We start from the raw sequence: 17,836 nt of genomic DNA on the forward strand, positions 1-17,836 counted from the left end.
ATCATAGTCGCCATTTTTGCTGTTGTCAGATCTAAAATCAACATGACCGCCTTTAACCAAACACTACATGGTATTTTTACAGAAAGATTGTTCTAAATATTGTATATACAATTGAGTAAAACTGAAATTGAAAGTTATTAATAAAGATATTGTAGTAAACCTGTTGACTACTTTATATTAAATAACTCAGAAAGCCTTGGAGTCTGGCCAGTCTTTTCTTCAGGAGGAAATGACATCATGTGGAGCAGGTCATGTGATCTGGAATTAACACACTTCCTGGAGAGGTGTTTTTGTAATGAGGAACTTGGTGGAAAGTGATTTCTTGGACACAGATACAATTTGTTATTTTCCATATAAAATTTGCGAAAAAAGAAATATCCGTCATGATTATCTCAACTTCATAAAAAGAACACAACCAAAACTATTTCTGAATCAGATCATTTTATTATTGTTTATCTAGTTAGAAGGTGGTTGTTATTAAATTCGGATGGTTTTTAGTTGACATTTTAGTGATATCCAGGCATTTTTTATTAGTAAGTGATTGTTTCCATAATATAATAATTATGGAATTTGTAAAGACATGATCATAATGAACATAGAAATATTAGTTTGGGTTTTTTTTCCTTTTAATAAAAATGTATGCAAGATATATCCCATGGACTTTCAAAGTCCCTCAATTATATATTGACCTATATATATAGATATACATACAATCATAGACATATCAGTATTGGCATATACTGGATGCCGTTTGATATGCACCAATGTAAAACCATTTTTTTTTACAAAACATAATTCCTAAAAAGCAGCTTAGGTTAATTTGTGTTTTCATGCTAAGCTATGCTAACAATAACCTAATTGTTTTTCCTTTTCAATATGACTAAAATACTGTATGTAAAAAGCCTCCTTAATTTTGCAAAAATACATTTTTAAACTCGCTTGAGGTGGTTTTTTTACTTTTTCTGGACATAGCTCAGAGCTTCATGGATGATAATGACACATTTTTATCACAAATTACATGGAACTGAACTTTAACTGATACGACTGATTGGCTGAAACGTCCAAAACCAGCTGACATGTGAGAATAATTACAATTTTTATGTACAAAAAAAATTAACAAAGACTTTTATTCGCCATTTTTCTCATGTAGATAAAGTTTTTGCTTGTTTCTTTGAGTCACCTTCCTAACACAATACACAGCCTAATTTATGTTAAAATTACCAGTCAATGTATTGATTTTTTAACATTTTACTCACTAAAAATCAGAACCTGAATCGACCCCATAACTCCAGTATCAGTCTATATTTAATATCTTTGGATACAACATTTTAAGATGTCAGTTTCTGTACTCTGACCAGCATTTTTCACTATTTTCTGACATGTTATTGACCAGGCAATTTAAAGCAGTATTAAAAAACTCATTATGACTAATCAAAATAGCCGATAAAGTAGTAATTAGTTGCATTTAATACTGAGAAAGCTTCAGTACAGCAAATTGCTACAATAAAAGGCTAAATTAGCACTGGGTTTAAATCCTCTATTAATTCCTAAATTCTTCTTCCTTCAATATAATCTGAACCACATCGATCCTGCAGCTTTCTTTTCCCTGTTCGGGGGTGAAATATGTGCTTGTCACAGCAGCACCGACATCGACGGCTTCTTCCAGTAAATGGCACATGATACGCTGACGGTGATGTCATCATCTCCTGAGAATGACCAATCATTATGTCATTAAGTTATGCATATGAGGAGGGGGCTGTTAGCACACAAACACATCCTGCAGATCAATAGAGACAGTAAAGCCCCTCCTGTGGATCGTAACCCTTCACGTGCCGCTCAACAGTAACTCATCCTCTGACACTTTATCGCACAAAGCAGCAGATAATTCACGTCGGACTCTAAAACTGTAATAATGTGAGTCAATGGTTCTCAGCCGAGCGATGCCCACTCATGACTCACGCCGAGTTAAATGAGGCATGTTCGTGGTCACTACTAGTCGAGGAAAAAGAAAAGCCATAAACACAACCACATCAAATCATCGCTACAGCCCGACAGCAGCACACATCACTGCTGCATCACCACTGTAATAGAATCAGCTGCAGAGGAGAGGATTTCACTCGTTATTTCACATTTTCACTGAACAATCAGGGCCTGGAAATGTTACATTAAGCACTGGTTTGAGTTGCAGGTCAGACAGAATTTGGGTTAAAAATAGAGCTGCAACATTCGAGGAAAGCGAATAATTATTTCAGCTTTTTTTTTGGCTGCATTTGACATTAAACTAAACAGATTTGGGTTCAAACTACACAGCAACTAACTATTATTTTATCAATTAATCGATTAGAATAGAATAGCCACTTTATTGTCATTCATAACATACAGTAGTTGGTGCATGTTTGAATGAAATTTTCGTGCATTTGCTCACCATCCGGTGGTAAAAAGTAATTCAAAAAATATATGGATAAAATATCACACTATATACAATAAATGGGTCATTCCAGAATTGGAGGACATTTTACTTTCCACTCATTAAATTTCAAATAATCCATGTACAAAACATGCAGCTGTTGTGTAAATTTTCTTGTCCTAAATCTAAATCCTGTCTAATCTAAAAAAACTAGGAGAAAAGAATGTTGGAAAATATTTTAAAATACCAAGTAAGTCTGGAGTTCCTCCTAAAATGCCATTTTTCTCTTGTCCCACCCTCCTGATGATCAAATTGAAGCTCAAATAAAAAAGTTAAAATGAAATTTAAATCTATTTTTTTTGGTATTATTTTTTTCATTGATGTCTCTTGTAATTGTTGGGGAAAAAAATTTAATCAACATAATATTTTAAATAGTTATGAATGGAATGTGTGTCCCACAACAACCCTGTTAGCATAACCTTTTAGCTGGTAGAAGAAGAAAATGGTGAATCATACATCCATCCATTATCTATACACCGCTTAATCCTCACTAGGGTCATGGGGGGGCTGGAGTCTATCCCAGCTGACTCAGGTGAAGGCAGGGGACACCCTGGACAGGTCACCAGTCTGTCACAGGGCTACATACAGAGACAAACAATCACTCTCACATTCACACCTACGGGCAATTTAGAATGATCAATTAACCTCAGCATATTTTTGGACTGTGGGAGGAAGCCGGAGTACCCGGAGAGAACCCACGCATGCACAGGGAGAACATGCAAACTCCATGCAGAAAGATCCCGGGAAAGCCGGGACGTGAACCAGGGATCTTCTCACTGCAAGGTGAAAGTGCTAACCACTACGCCACTGTGCAGCCCGTGAATCATACAATACGCTGGAATTTTTGTGTCTTGTTTCTGTCTTTTGTGTCTCGTTTCTGTCGTTTTGTCGTTGTTTTGTGTCTTGTTTCTGTTATTTTGTGTTGTTTACATCATCAAACGGTTTTCCTAAAGAATAGATAGAGCAAAGCTATGTCCTCTCTTCTATTTGTCATCTTTTCATCACATTGTCAACTTTGATTGAATGTCTCACTCCAGCTCATATTATCAGGATCAGACTAATTCTTTGGACTGTTTTCCATCAGTCAGTTCGTCCTCTTGGTCAGCAGAAACAACTAGCTAAATATCTAGCTTCTACTGCTGAGAAAAAGATCACATTAGCATGGATTAGCAACCCTGTTACTGTGATTAGAGTAGGGTTAGCAAACAACGTCCTCCAATTCTGGAATGACCCTTGTACAAAATATCGCACTATATACAATATATAATGTAAAAAATTATCTAGCAGCAGTTTGAAACTGTTCAGTTGTTTGGTCTATAAAACGTCAAAGAACAGGGAAAAATGGAGATCTGTGTTTCTGAAAAAAAAAAAGATGAGGTCTACAAACATCTTGTTTTGTCTCACTAATGGTAAATAAACCAGTAAATATTCATGTTTCATAAAATGCAACTTGTGAGTAAACTGTGACAAAGAATTCATACAGCTGCTACATTGAGACAAAAACCTGCTTTGTGATGAATACAGAGAAGATAGAAATAGTGTCCACCGCCTATTTTAAACAAGCATGTTTCTTCATGTGAGGTTTATTATAAATCCTAAATTGGGTGGTCTTCCTTTTCCTTCCTCATCCTTATAGACTCAGCTTGTTCTTATTTATGAAGCTATTCCTGGTCAAATTCCTTAATATTTATAGATCTATATCAGCCAAACAGCTAGAGGAGGCTGCTGTCTTTGCGCCCACGATTTATTTCTGCTATCAGTCTGCACTGAGTTGGGAAAAGGGCGTTTAAGTTCACGGCTCTCTTGGCTCGAAATCGGTTGCAGCTGATGTTACTAAATAAAGCAACAACTTGGAGGCAAACACATTCGGATACATATGTTATGACAGACTGACATTGGTCCTGCTGGGTCATCGCCACTGACTCGTGCCTTTTATTTTGGCGATTTAGTGATAGTATAAAGCATTTTTATTAACTAACTTTATGTCTGTAACCTGGTAGTTTGTGGATTTGACTTATTCTTTTTCCTCCTCCTAGCTGGTGGATTCATCACCTTTTTATCTAAAAAATTTGTTCAATCTTTCCAGAAGTAACGGTGTCATTCTCTCTACATTTGGGCATGCTTCTGCTGCTCACTTCATTCAGGCTCTCCACTTTCCAGACTAATGGAAACTCTCTAAAGCTGCCTGGACAAGTCTGAACATATTCTGCCACCATTACATCACTTTAAAATTCCCAAACTGCATATTCTAACAATAATTTCTCAACTAAGATTAATCCAAACATTTCTTTTACCCTTCCAAACTTTGGATATCACTGAACATTGAATACATGGGTTCACACAAAGTATACTCATAACATATTTCATATATTTTAGCACGAACATGAGAGAAAATGTTGAAAATTTTACTACAACGGTGACTCAACACTATCTATGCACCACACCTCTTCTAAATGCTCATTATTATCACTTCTGTTTTCACATTGCACCTTTTCATACGTTTATAATACTCTATTTTATAGTATTTCGTACTTTTATTATTACTGTATTTTACTGCAAATACCAGCAATTTTGCACCTTTTTTTGTAAATATGAGCACGATTTGCACGTTAATTGCACGTTCTTTTGTACATTAGTTTCCTTCTCTATCTTGTATATAATACATATGAGCTACTGGATAGCTTGAATTTCATCAGTGGGAAAAATAAAGTATCTATCCATCTTTATATCAATCTATCAGGCTTTATATTATTTACGTATTTTTAAAGTCACAGTTTTAAGACAAACTGCAGCTTTCTTAACTTGCAAAATTACCGTATAAATTGACAAACATCATGTCTTCATCGTGGCACAATTCAAGCAATTCTATATGTTAACTGAGATTAGGTTCCATTGTGGTCCACCAAAAGGGGCACAAACTAACTTTTTACTAATCAGAAAGGTTTTAATAGACAACCAGGGACGGGAGTTGAAAATTAGCACAATGCTATGCACTCTATAAGTAATACATCAGATGTGTTCTATGTTAATTGCATGGTCCCTGATCAAATAAATGAATAAATAAATAAATAAATAGATGGTAGAGATTGCCTATGGAGTACCAACACATGCAGGATCCACACAGAACGAAGGAACTCAACAGCAACACCTTAGCTACAGTTCCAGTGTTTTCAGTAAGTAATGTTCTCCATCTTCTTTGTCTGGTCTGTTTTTGTCAGGCTGATTTGCTATTGTGTGTGTATTGTTGTGCATCTGTCAGTTCATGCAGTGGTCAACAACGACTGGCTGCACCCGTAAAGGTCAGCAGAACTAGAGCAGCTACACTGAACTTTCCATCCATGCTTCACTCTGCAAACCACAGCCACAGAGGCACTGCTTTCTACAACTACGTAAATATGATTTTAGTTCTCACCACACGTGAGCTTAAATCCTACAGCAGCAGAGTCAAACTCATCTTAGTTCAGGTTCCACATTCAGCCCAATCTGATCTCCAGTGACCAGTAAAATCACAGCATAATAACCTATAAATAACCACAACTCCACGTTTCCTTTGTTTTAGTGCAAAAATGTTCATATTTAAGGAATTACGGTATCTTTTTGCAAAACATTATGAACAACCTGAAAATTCTTAAGAAAATAAGTTCAATTTCAACAACATTATGTCTCAGTTTATCATTTACACATTACAACTTCCAGATCACAGAGTGTCTATAAAGGAACACAACATTTAGTCACAGGTATCTGGAACTGAATGATAAAGTATTTTACTTAATGATCAAAACGACAAAAGTCGGACAAAAAAAAAGACAAAAACAAGACAAAATGTTACAAAAAAAACGAGACAACACGACAAAAGTGAGAATCAAAATGAGCAAAAATGAGACAAATGACACGAAACAAAACAAAAAAGAGACAAAAAACTATACAAAAAAGTTACAAAGCAACAAAAAAATGGAAAAACAAGACAAAAAATTGCATAAATGACACAAACGAGACAAAAAATGACAAAGAAATAAAGCAACAAAAAATACACAAACAACACAAGCGGGACAAAAAATAAACACAAAACAACAAAAACAATGCTTTAAACAACAAATAAAGCAAAACACAAAATGACAAAAATTAGACAGAAAACACAAGCCACACAAAAATGAGAAACAAAACGACAAAAAAATGAGAGAAACAACACGAAACAAAACAAAAAGACAAAAAATTTGACAAAAAAGTTACAAAGCGACAAAAAAATGGACAAACGACACAAAAAATTACATAAATGATACAAACAATACAAAAAAAAATCACAAAAGCAAGAAACAAAACCACAAAAAAATAGACAACACAAGCGAGACCAAAAAAACCCACAAAACGACAAAAACAAAGCTCGAAACAACAAATAAAGCCATACACAAAACCGCGAAAATAAGACAAAGAACACAAGCGAGACAAAAAGGAGACACAAAACAAGAAAAATAAGAAACAAAACGACAAAAAAATGAGACAAACAACACAAGCAAGACCAAAACAAAACCAACAAAAAATGACACAAAAAGACAAAAAAAACACAAACGAGACAAAAAGGAAACACAAAATGACAAAAACATGAGAAAAAAATGACAAAAGTCAGACAAAAAAAAGAGAAAAACAACAGATACAAGACAAACACAATGACAAAAGAACAATGAACAATCTAGTATTTTACTTTATGATGAAAACAACTTGTCATGGTCTAGAAATTATTTTAAATTTATAGTTTTATTTATTTACAATCTGCAGTTGATGTCTTCTCTGGAATTTTTTACACTTTACAAAGTCGGGCCGGATTGGACTCTCTGGAGTTCCGGTTTTGGCCCGCGGGCCGCCTGTTTGACATCCCTGTCTAATGATATCTTAAATGACATTAAATATTATTTTGCCTGTGGATTTGAATTTGTGCAGGAGTTTAACAGCTGAAAGTCGGCCACAATCAGGAAAATATCGATGCGCTGTGGCTCTAAGTCCGGTGCAGACAACCAGCCAAACTTTTCACATTCCAGGTGAACGCACACGACCGGTCGGCCGACAGAAAGTCATTAGCACCTCTGCATTAATTACTTCCTTAAACTCCGGTGCAGCTGGGAACACACCGACTCGGTTATGGATCGACACAATTAACTCGCTGGGCTCAGACGGGAGAAAAGGGAAAACAGACGAAGTGATCGATGCTGGGAAACGACGCTTTTCATCACACAGGTCTGTCTCTCCAATGCTGTCCTGTGATCTCGTTTCTACTGGACAGTGATGGAGAGGTGAGACGAAGCATGTGGAGGAGAACACGGGTCGTATTTAGTTTAATTAAAGTGCATAAAAGCTGATGGCTAGGGCCGAGCTGTGTTTCCTTATTACCGTACCTACCTTCACTTGAACCGTGAAGGTCGCATTATGTTAGTGTTTTAGAAGAGTATGGTGTTTAATTTAATCATTTCAAGCAATATTTCTATTGAAAATTAACAAAACAAGCATTTGGAGTTTCCTGATCTTCAAAAAAGGAACATAAATCAGTGCACAGAACATCTATTTGAATATGTCACATCTTCACTTATCATTTCTGGATATATTATTAGCTGAAAACTAGCTGTATTATTGTGCATTATTATCATACCTTAATGTAATTTAACCATTTCACCGACCATCCTCCTGTATTACATTCACTCTCATGCAATTAACTCCATTCACAAAGTCATCAATTTAAATGTTAACAAGTTTTTCTAACTGATTTGGGAAGCTTTAACGAATAAGGTTTGATATATAATCTCAGTAGCAGCTGACACTGATACCTGATCAGGTCAGATGTTTTTTGCTTCATATCTGATCAAATTCTTTCTGATTTAACCCTCCTGTTGTCGACCAAATGGATAGAAATAAGAGCAAAATGCAGATTTCTGGTAGATAACACAGACTCATTCTTTTTACTGTATGCAGACCAATCAAGCTTACTAATATGGGTAGTAACGCCCTAAAAGCAAATTCTGAGCAGGAAATACCGTTTTTTTTAATCATTATTTCTGTATTTAAGCTCTACATCTTGATTAATAAGCTTGTGTTAGCGTGTCAGTGGATGTCACGCTGCTTTCTCTCCTGTTCTAATGGCTTCTGAATGCATCATTAGCATGCCGTGACCTCTGACCTTCTCCGCCTCCTGCTGCTGTCGCCTCTTTTCCTCGGCCGCCGTCCTGCGATGCTGCTCCTTCCTCCGCTGCTCCTCCATCTTCCTGCCTCGCTGCTCGGCGCAACGCTCCAGCTGCTGCTGCGCACGACGCTCCTTATCCCGCAGCACCTCGGACAGCTCTGCAGCACACATGGGTGGACGGTTAGCGCATGCACGGGGGTTATTTAGAGGAAGATTTTATGAAACTATTACTTCTTATTATTGGGAAAATGTTGCACTTGTTCATTCACTACCAACTAACAATTAACCTCTAACTCATTTGCCTCTATGTGTAATATTTCCTGTGTCACAACTGGGGAGCAACCAAAACCTGCCAGTAGAACATCAGGCCTCCTGGCAGCTGTTGGTGGACACAGAGCAGCAGCTTAAGTTCCCCATCCTGAGACCAGACATTGTGCTAATGTCAGAATCCACCAAGCAGGTTGTGCTGTTGGGGCTGACAGTCCCATGGAAGACCATCTGGAAGAGGCCTTTGAAGGGAAGCTCTCCAAATATGCAGAGCTGGTCAACAACTGTCAGCAGGCAGGATGGAGATCAAGGTGTGTTCCACTGCAAAAAATGCCCCTCTCAAAACAAGGGAAAAAAAATTATTCCAAGGAACTTTTACCTTGAAATAAGTGAAAAAATCTGCCAATAGAACAAGTCAAAAATGGCTTGGTAAGATTTCTTGAAAGATGATATGATATTTAGAATATTGAGATCTTAAAATTAGCTGGAAAAACGGATTTTAAGCTCTATTTTACCAAGACTGTCAAGCTTAGGTGTCTTAAAATAAGCCAGACGTGGAAAAAAAAAAAAGAAGTAGTTTCTCACTCCAAAATAGATTTTTGCTTTCATGTGACCTCCTAATTTGAGATGTTTTAAACTTATTTTGAGTTTTCTTGTAAAATTCAACTCAAAACAAGGTAATTTCAAGATTGTTTGACTGAACAAGATATTTAAGATGCATTGTCTTAAAACAAGTCCCTCCATCTGCTGAAATGTCTCTTGTTAAGTGAATTTATCTTAAATCAAGTGGGATGAGACATTTTGATTAAAAATAAGACAAACAGACTTGGTAAGATTTTGAGTTTTTGCAGTGTAAGGCCACTACACACAGACGAAACACAACAATCGTGAGAAAGTCGTGGCGATAAGGACGGCCGTTGTCATGGAGACAAAGACAAGCTGCCATGAAATTCTGACTGTCAGAAATTTGGGGTGATCATCTCATAGTGTGATGCTGCTGGACCTACGTCAACTAACTAACCAACAGAAATGCAGGATGAAATAATGTACTGATCAGCGGGACACTGGAGCTAAAACCAAATAGATGATTTGCGGCAACAAAATGCATCAAAAAAAGTATGTTTTGATGAAGTATGTTTTGGTCAAGTATGTTTTGCTCCCTTTGCAAAATTGGCTGCTTTTCTGCTATGGAGATACATTTCTGTTATCGTCATAGTTTTTGGGAGCAACGTCAGACAAAATAATTCCCTTCAGGATTAATAAAGTTTATCTTATTTTTCTTGACATAACTATTAGTTCAATGATTGTCAACTCAAGCTGAAGATGCAATTATTCTGTCGATTTCCTTTAAAGACAACATGCCTTTTGGGGTTTGTAGATTTAATAGCTTTGCTTCAAGTAAATAAAAATGACTTAACTTGAAAGCTGCCTCCATTTTTTTTTTTAGCTCTTTCTGTTCTTCTTAAATGAATGTGTCAGCCAGGAAGCGTACAGCTGCTGCCAGATAACCAGGAAGTGCAGATGCAGTCCTTCAGCTGTTGGATTCACTCTGAAGAAATACAGATCAACCAACAGCTTGGAAGACAAAGCAAGATCTGGGCGTCCAAGGGTTTCTTCAGCAAGAAATAACTGCATTATGATCTGCAAGTGCAGGGAAACCGCTGAATGACATCACAGGAGCTTCAACAGCAGTGGTCAAACCAAACTGGTGTCCAGTGTTCCACCTGCACTGTACATGTCCGACTTTTAGATCATGGCTGAAGGTCCTACTAGGCTGTCAAGAAGCCCCTGATCAATAAGAGACAGAGGTTAGTCCACAAGCACACAAGAACTGGACAGCCAGGAACTGGAAGAAGATTCTGTGGTCAGATGAGTCCAGTTTCCAGGTTTATCTTCCTGCTGCTAATGTGAGTGTACGCAGAAGGCCAGGCAAAGCATCATCTCCAGCATGGACAGTACCTACTGACAAGCATGGTGGAGGCAGTATCATGGTTTGGGGATGCATGAGTGCTGCTGGTGTTGGTCATCTCACATTGAACTCTGCCAAGTATTGTGCCATTCTCCAAGCCCACGTGCTCCGTTCTACTATTCCGTCGAGGTCAAAGCTGGATGTTCTACCAGATAATGCTCCTTGAACACATCCAGGACCAGTAGAACTTAGCTGCAGGACCTCAGTATCCAGATCAGCCAGCTCAATCCCCAGACATGAGCCCCATTGAAAATCAATGGTGGATTATCAAAAGGTCTGTTTCAAAGTGTGAACCAAAGAATTTAGAAGAATTAAAAGTTGTAATTCAAGAAGAATGGGACCAGATTACCCCTCAATGGTTTGAAAGCCAGGATTAGCGCTCTACTGTGTGCTGATGGCAGGACTACTACATATTAATTTGAGGATGTGATGGCTTATTTATTTTTTGTTCAGTTTTTAACACATTCTCTTTTATGTGTTGACTTTGACACCGACAATGTTGAGAACTAACTTACTGAAACTGCCAAGAATTTAGTTTTGCTACTTTTTCTTGTAAACAATAAACAAAAAAAATCATTTCCATTTGTTTATGTCTCTCTAATGCAGCCACACCTTTTGAAACACAACAAAGATATTTCCACAAGTATTTCATGATAATATTTGAGATTGTGTGAAATTTTAAGAGCGTCCGAAAACTTTTTTCCTCCACTGTACAGAAATGTAAGACTTGCCTGACAATAATCCAGGAATAAAACCGAATCAACACATTTTCTAGCATGCATACACCCACCCACAGTCTGTGAGAGTCTGTGCCAGTGACAGATGAACAGGACAGACATGCAGAGCTCCACCAGCTGGATAGTTACTCATACCTTGAGTCTTCTCTTTGTCCTCCCGTCGCTCTTTCGCTAAATGCGCCCGGGAGCCTTGAGACAGGAGAAGGAAAAATCAAGAGATTAGCTCAGCCGACTGCAGGTTCTACATATGTTCTAGAGCAGGGGTGTCAAACATGCGGCCCGGGGGCCAAAACCGGCCCTCCAGAGGGTCCAATCCGGACCGTGGGACGACGTTGTAAAGTGTAAAATTTACAGAGAAGACGTTAACTGCAATTTGTAAGTTTGCACAACTATAAATTTAAAATAATTTCTAGACCATGACAAGTTGTTTTGGTCATGAAGTAAAATACTAGATTAGTCAATGTTCTTTTGCCGTTTTGTGTCTAATTTTTTGGAATATTTTGTCTTATTTTTGTTTGTTGCTTTGGTTCGTGTCGTTTGTCTAATTTTTTGAGATTTTGTGTGTCATTTTTGTAACATTTTGTTTTTGTTGTGTTTTGTCTGACTTTTGTTGTCCGTCTCATGCTTTTGTCGTTTTGTTTCTCGTTTCTGTCGTTTTGTGTTTGTTGTCTCAGTTGCGTTTTTTGTCTTATTTTTGTCATTTTGTGTTTTGCTTTATTTGTTGTTTTGTGGTTTTTGTCTCGCTTGTGTTTTGTCTATTTTTTGTCGTTGTCTTTTTTGTCTTTTTGTCTCATTTGTTAATTTTTTGTCGCTTTGAAACTTTTGTCTAATTTTTTTATCTCCCGTTTGTTTCGTGTCGTTTGTCTCATTTTTTGTCATTTTGTTTCTCTCTTTTGTTGTTGTTTTGTCTCATTTTTTCAATATTTTGTCTTGTTTTGGTTATTTTTTTTCTTTGTTTTGTCTGACTTTCATTGTTTTTATCATAAAGTAATGGTTTTGCAAAAAGATATATCCTTAAATGTGAACATTTTTGCACCAAAACAATGGAAAAATTTGAAGTTGTGGTTATTTATAGGTTATTATGCTGTGATTTTACTGGTCACTTGAGATGAAACTGGGCTGAATGTGGAACATGAACTAAGATGAGTTTGACACCCCTGATCTACATCTTTCATGTTTTATCACACCGCTTTATCCTGTGCCTATCTGACCAGCAGAAGTTCATTTGTCGTTTCAACCACATGTACCCAAAATACATTTTCTCTCTACAGGAAGGACTAAATATTACATTTATGAGGGATTATTTGAAGCAGAATCATGTGTAATTGCAGCCTTTGCTTTGGGTCTATTTCATCTCGATGCTGTCACGTTTACAGTTTATCATGCCGTGGATTATGAAGATAATGGGGGTTCATTAAGGGGTGTAATGCGATTTTACCTGGAGGGCTCCTGTGATTGGACGGTGATCGAGCAGGAGACACGTGCCTGTTGGTGAGCAGCGAATCGGGAGGCGGGACCAGCGCTGTGTTTTGGAGAGAGGAGTCAGACGTGATTCATACTACACTGGCCAGGAGGCAAATACAGCAAAAAATAAGCAAATAAATACATAAAGCTGCAGCGGTGGGTGAACGTGTCTCCTGGAAGGGACCCAAAAGCTAGCAATCACACGGCGCCCAAATTCAATAAATCTCCTTGTCAGTCATGGTGTCGCCTTCGGGGTCAGGTGTCAGAACAATCTGTCAGTGTGAAGACCCCTGAGCATAACCTTCAACCCTCCTCCTCCTCTGTTTTTATTTCTCAATCGGTCACGAAAGCAGCCCGAGGACAACGATCGACCGGTGTCTGCACACGCTAGCAGCAGACGGCTAAAAAAAGGTCCCCATTAGATATGCAAATGCATGCAAATCCCAGCTAAGTCCCAAGTGTCCCGTGGGTTCTGCTTTGATTCATCTCCGCTCAAAATGACATAATGTGTTAAAAAAAAAACAAAACAAAAAAAAAAACAGCTGAATCACGTTTTAAAGTCCATTTTTGTTCTGATGTATGCGACATTTCACCACAAAGCTGATAATCAGCTGCTGTATTATTAAAGGTATGTGCCTTTTTCAAGGAACACCGCTAAAAAACAGCATGGGATTGGCATTAAAATGAGAAAACATCACACAGGATATCAAAAAAATGAACATCTGAATCAATTAATAGGACTGCACACATATTTTGGCAACAACATTTCAGCAATACAGTGTGTTATATAAAACATCTCAACTAGATCATTATCTATTTCTGTATTAGGCTGCTATTTATTAAATCCAACAGCATAATCCTGCATTGCAATTGGTGTCTTGCATCCTGAAAGTGTTCTGCTTTGATTTATCTATAGCCAAAATGAAATAACATGCAAAAAAATAGCTGAATCGTGTCTAAAGGGTTATTTTTTAGTTGAAATATGTGGCATGTGACCATCTAGCTGTTAATAAGTTGCAGGAATGTGGCCGGTTTAAGGAACATCCCTCAAAAAATAACAGGAAACTGATGTGTAAATGAGAAAGTACTGCACTGGATATCAAAAAAGAACATCTGAATCCATCAGGAGGACTCTGGCAACAATATTTTGGCAATACAGTATATTTTATTCTTTATTTTTGTGTTAGACTGCTACATATAAAACCCAAAAACATAACACTACATTGTAATGGATGTTTCGACCTGCTTTAATAAATGGCATCACATGCAAAAATCAACCAAGTCACATTTTAAAGGCATTTTTTAGTTGAAATCTGTGACATATGACTATCAAGCTGCTAATAAGCTGCAGAAATGTGACTAGTTTAAGAAATATCACTCAAAATAATAGCAAAATGCTGCACTGGATATCAAAAAAGAACAACTGAATCAATCGGGAGGATTTTGGCAGCAACATTTTGGCACTGCAGTGTGTCAAAATGGCAAAATAATCAGCTGAATCCCATTTAAAAGGCTATTTTTATCTTATATATGTGACATTTGAGCATTAAACAGTTAATAAGCTGCAGGGCTGTGGCCAGTTTAAGGAACATCTCTTAAAAAATAGCAAGAAACTGGCGTGTAAATGAGAAAACACTGAACATGTGAATCAATTAGGAGGATTTGAGCAAAGACATTTTGGCTATTCAGTGCAATACATACGTCTCAGCCAGATTTAATCTTTTATATTAGGCTGCTATATGTGAAATCTAACCTCATAATCCTGCATTGCAATGAGTGTTTATGTGTAAAAACCGTGCAAGAAATGCTGCACTGACTGATGCACGCAAGTATTTACATAAAAAGCATAGTTCCAGATGCATGGCAATGACCTGCTGTACCATTTTAGTGGTACATTATTCTTTAAAAAAAATCAAAGCATTCCTCAAACTGTGCAGCCCTTTAAGGGTCTATAAGGGAAAATCTACTGTATTTTATCAATAAATAGTATTAGATTAGTCTTCTTTATGTTGTGTCAGTAGATTAGGGTGTATCCATTTCCTTGTGCGAGCTAATAAACTTGCCTAATTCTTGACGTTTACATTGAATAACTGAATAACAGCTGTATAAATGTGAGCTTATCCTCACCTGTCATGTCAGCACGGCTCGGAGCCACCTGGGTCATCGAGTGATTTCACCTGACAGGAGCCGCCGAGGAGCCGCCGAGGAGCCGCCGCAGAGCCGCTAAAGAGCCGCCGAGGAGCCGCCGGTCCAGCAGTGACTCAGGGAAAGACGGAGGGAGAGAAGATGCTGTGGAGCAGAGAGCTTATGGTGGGAGACACGGAGCGGGGAGGGGAGCTACTAGCGCGGAACTGTTTGATGCTGTGAGATCATTTCTAGCTCCGTTAGCTTAAACCGAACCACATTAGCCATATTTGAAGCTACGCGTAAAAAAAAAAAAAAAAAAAAAAAAAAAAAAAAAAAAAAAAAAATTAACGGTTCCTCAACTACCTCAAATGATAAAAATACTGACAGAAATCACATTAAAATGTTAAATATTACTACTATAAAGCTTTAGACGTCGCCCACCTGCTTATACATGTATGAAAAATAACAATAAAACGAGTTTTTGTTGAGTTTTTCCGTTAGTTTTGTCTCTTTTTTTAGAGCACAAATTTCCAACCTGTGACCGCTTCACATTTGGCTAATTTACATATTAATGCGCCCGCTCACGCCGTCGCCTAGCAACCAGGTAGGAAGCCGCCGCTGCCCGGGCACTATATGCAGCTCGGCGGAGGAATAAAACAATAAACGGTTTAAAACGCTCTTTCTATGTCACCTGTTTTTAATTTAAAGGTGTGTTAAACGGCCGTTTGTGACCCGGATGTCTCCCCGCACCTCACGTGGCCTCCTCGCTGGACGCAAATTAGCTCGTGTCGGAGCGCACGTGCCGGCCCCAGCGGCGGGGTTACGTCATAGATGTGTGTGTGATGATGTGATGTGGGTCAGCGACGTTTTCGGCTCACGATCACTGAGTCACGTCAGATGGCAGTGCTATAAATAACTTCAATTAATGTCTACAAAAATATTTAAAAATACATATTTCATTTACCACCCGCTACAAAAATATTTAAAAATACATATTTCATTTACCACCTGCATGTCTTTTCATGGAATTTATATTTAGAGTTTGTATATGATATTTGTAGGAAAAATAAATAAATGCCCATTAATACAACACAGGTGCAGCCAGTTGTTGCTAGAGGTCCCATAATTAGTGAAATAAAGATGATCTGAGGTCAGTGGATGTGTCTCAGTGATTGTAGTTTAAAGACTCCTGGATCTGGAAGGTCCATTCTCTGGTGGATCAGTCCTCCTGCCATGCCATGCCATGCCGTGCCGTGACTCGCCCCGCCCCACCTCGTAACGTGAACGCGCATGTGACAGCAGCTGCACAGCCCCTATAGACTGTAGACACCAACCAGGAAACATGGAAGGGAATCCAGTGTTCATCAGCCTCAGCTGCCACACGGTGCATTTATTTGTCTCTGTTGTGAAGTAGCCTGTCTCAATGCAGCCTAAACAACCCTACCTAAATTAGACAACTGCCTGCCTGCTTAACAAGCTGGACTACCCATAATAAGTCAATTAATCGACACTAAGTGACGACGATGACCTCACAACCAATGTTATTTGGTGAACATGAATGCTAGCAAGACAAAGGAGATGGTGATTGATTTCCACAGGAAACCCTCATACACTCCACCACTGAGCATCCAGGGACTTGACATTGAGAGAGTGAGGACCTACAAGTACCTGGATGTTCACCTAAATAACAAACTGGACAGGACAGATAACACTGACTCTCTGTATAAGAAGGGTCAGTGTCATCTATACCTGCTGAGGAGACTCGCATCATTTGGTGTGAGCAGGCCACTGCTGAGGACCTGTTATGACACTGTGGTAGCATCCAGGGTCTTCTATGCAGTGGTGTGCTGGGGAGGGAGGTGCTCCGAGTGTGATAAGAACAGACTAAACAGACTGATTAAAAGAGCAGCTCAGTCTGTGGCTGATCCCTGGACTCCATGGAGGTGGTGGGAGAGATGAGGGCTCTGGCCAAACTGTCTTCTATCATGGGAAACTCCTCCCACCCTCTGCATCGGACTGTGAACTCCTTAAGAAGCTCCTTCAGCAACAGACTGGTTCACCCTAAACGTAAGAAGGAACGTTTCCACAGGTCGTTTATTTCATCATCTGTTAGATTGTACAATGCCGCACTATAAACTCCACCGTGTACTGTTTACTGCTGCACTTTTTTTCTTCCCCCATTTTAGACACACATCCTCCTGTTTCTGTGCAATAACTGATACCTCATCAGTGCAATAACTGATACCTCATCCTCTTGTATATAATCTTATACATGATATTTCTAAGAAAAAAATCATCTGTATATAATGTTTTTTCTGCAATTTTTGCACTGTTTCTTTTTCTTATCTATTCCTGCACTACCTTTATACTTTTTCTTTGGCGCTGCTGTAACGGTGAACTTTCCCCACTGTGGGATCAATGAAGTTTATCCTCATCCTTAGACACATAGCAGACACACAACACACACACAACAGAGACATAACAGAGACACAACAGAGACACAGGAAACAGACCCAAAAATAGTAGGACCGACATGCCTAGTGATTAATACACTAAAACGAGGCTTGTTAAAAGAATATACTATACATAGCGAATACTGTTAGGAATGTTAAAAAAACAAACAAAAACACCCCAAAACG

General features: G+C 38.2%; 1 protein-coding gene across 6 annotated transcripts in view; it reads right to left on the reverse strand.

Moving 5' to 3' along the window:
- map7d2b (MAP7 domain containing 2b) overlaps nucleotides 1-15,427 on the reverse strand; it is a 43,767-nt gene extending 28,340 nt beyond the window's left edge. For 2 of the 6 annotated variants that reach the window (XM_055007145.1, XM_055007142.1), the window contains exons 1-4: nucleotides 15,198-15,313; nucleotides 13,045-13,128; nucleotides 11,742-11,795; nucleotides 8,631-8,791 (exon numbers count right to left, since the gene is read on the reverse strand). In XM_055007145.1, the coding sequence (XP_054863120.1) occupies nucleotides 8,631-8,791; nucleotides 11,742-11,795; nucleotides 13,045-13,128; nucleotides 15,198-15,234 (336 nt within the window). In that variant the 5' untranslated portion in view covers nucleotides 15,235-15,313. Of the gene's footprint in view, nucleotides 1-8,630; nucleotides 8,792-11,741; nucleotides 11,796-13,044; nucleotides 13,129-15,197 lie in introns of all 6 variants that reach the window. The other 4 variants (XM_055007141.1, XM_055007144.1, XM_055007143.1 and 1 more) reach the window with 4 other exon arrangements.
- Nucleotides 15,428-17,836: the final 2,409 nt, after the last annotated feature.

Source organism: Amphiprion ocellaris, chromosome 22 (genome assembly GCF_022539595.1).
Source record: "Amphiprion ocellaris isolate individual 3 ecotype Okinawa chromosome 22, ASM2253959v1, whole genome shotgun sequence".
NCBI lineage: Eukaryota > Metazoa > Chordata > Actinopteri > Pomacentridae > Amphiprion > Amphiprion ocellaris.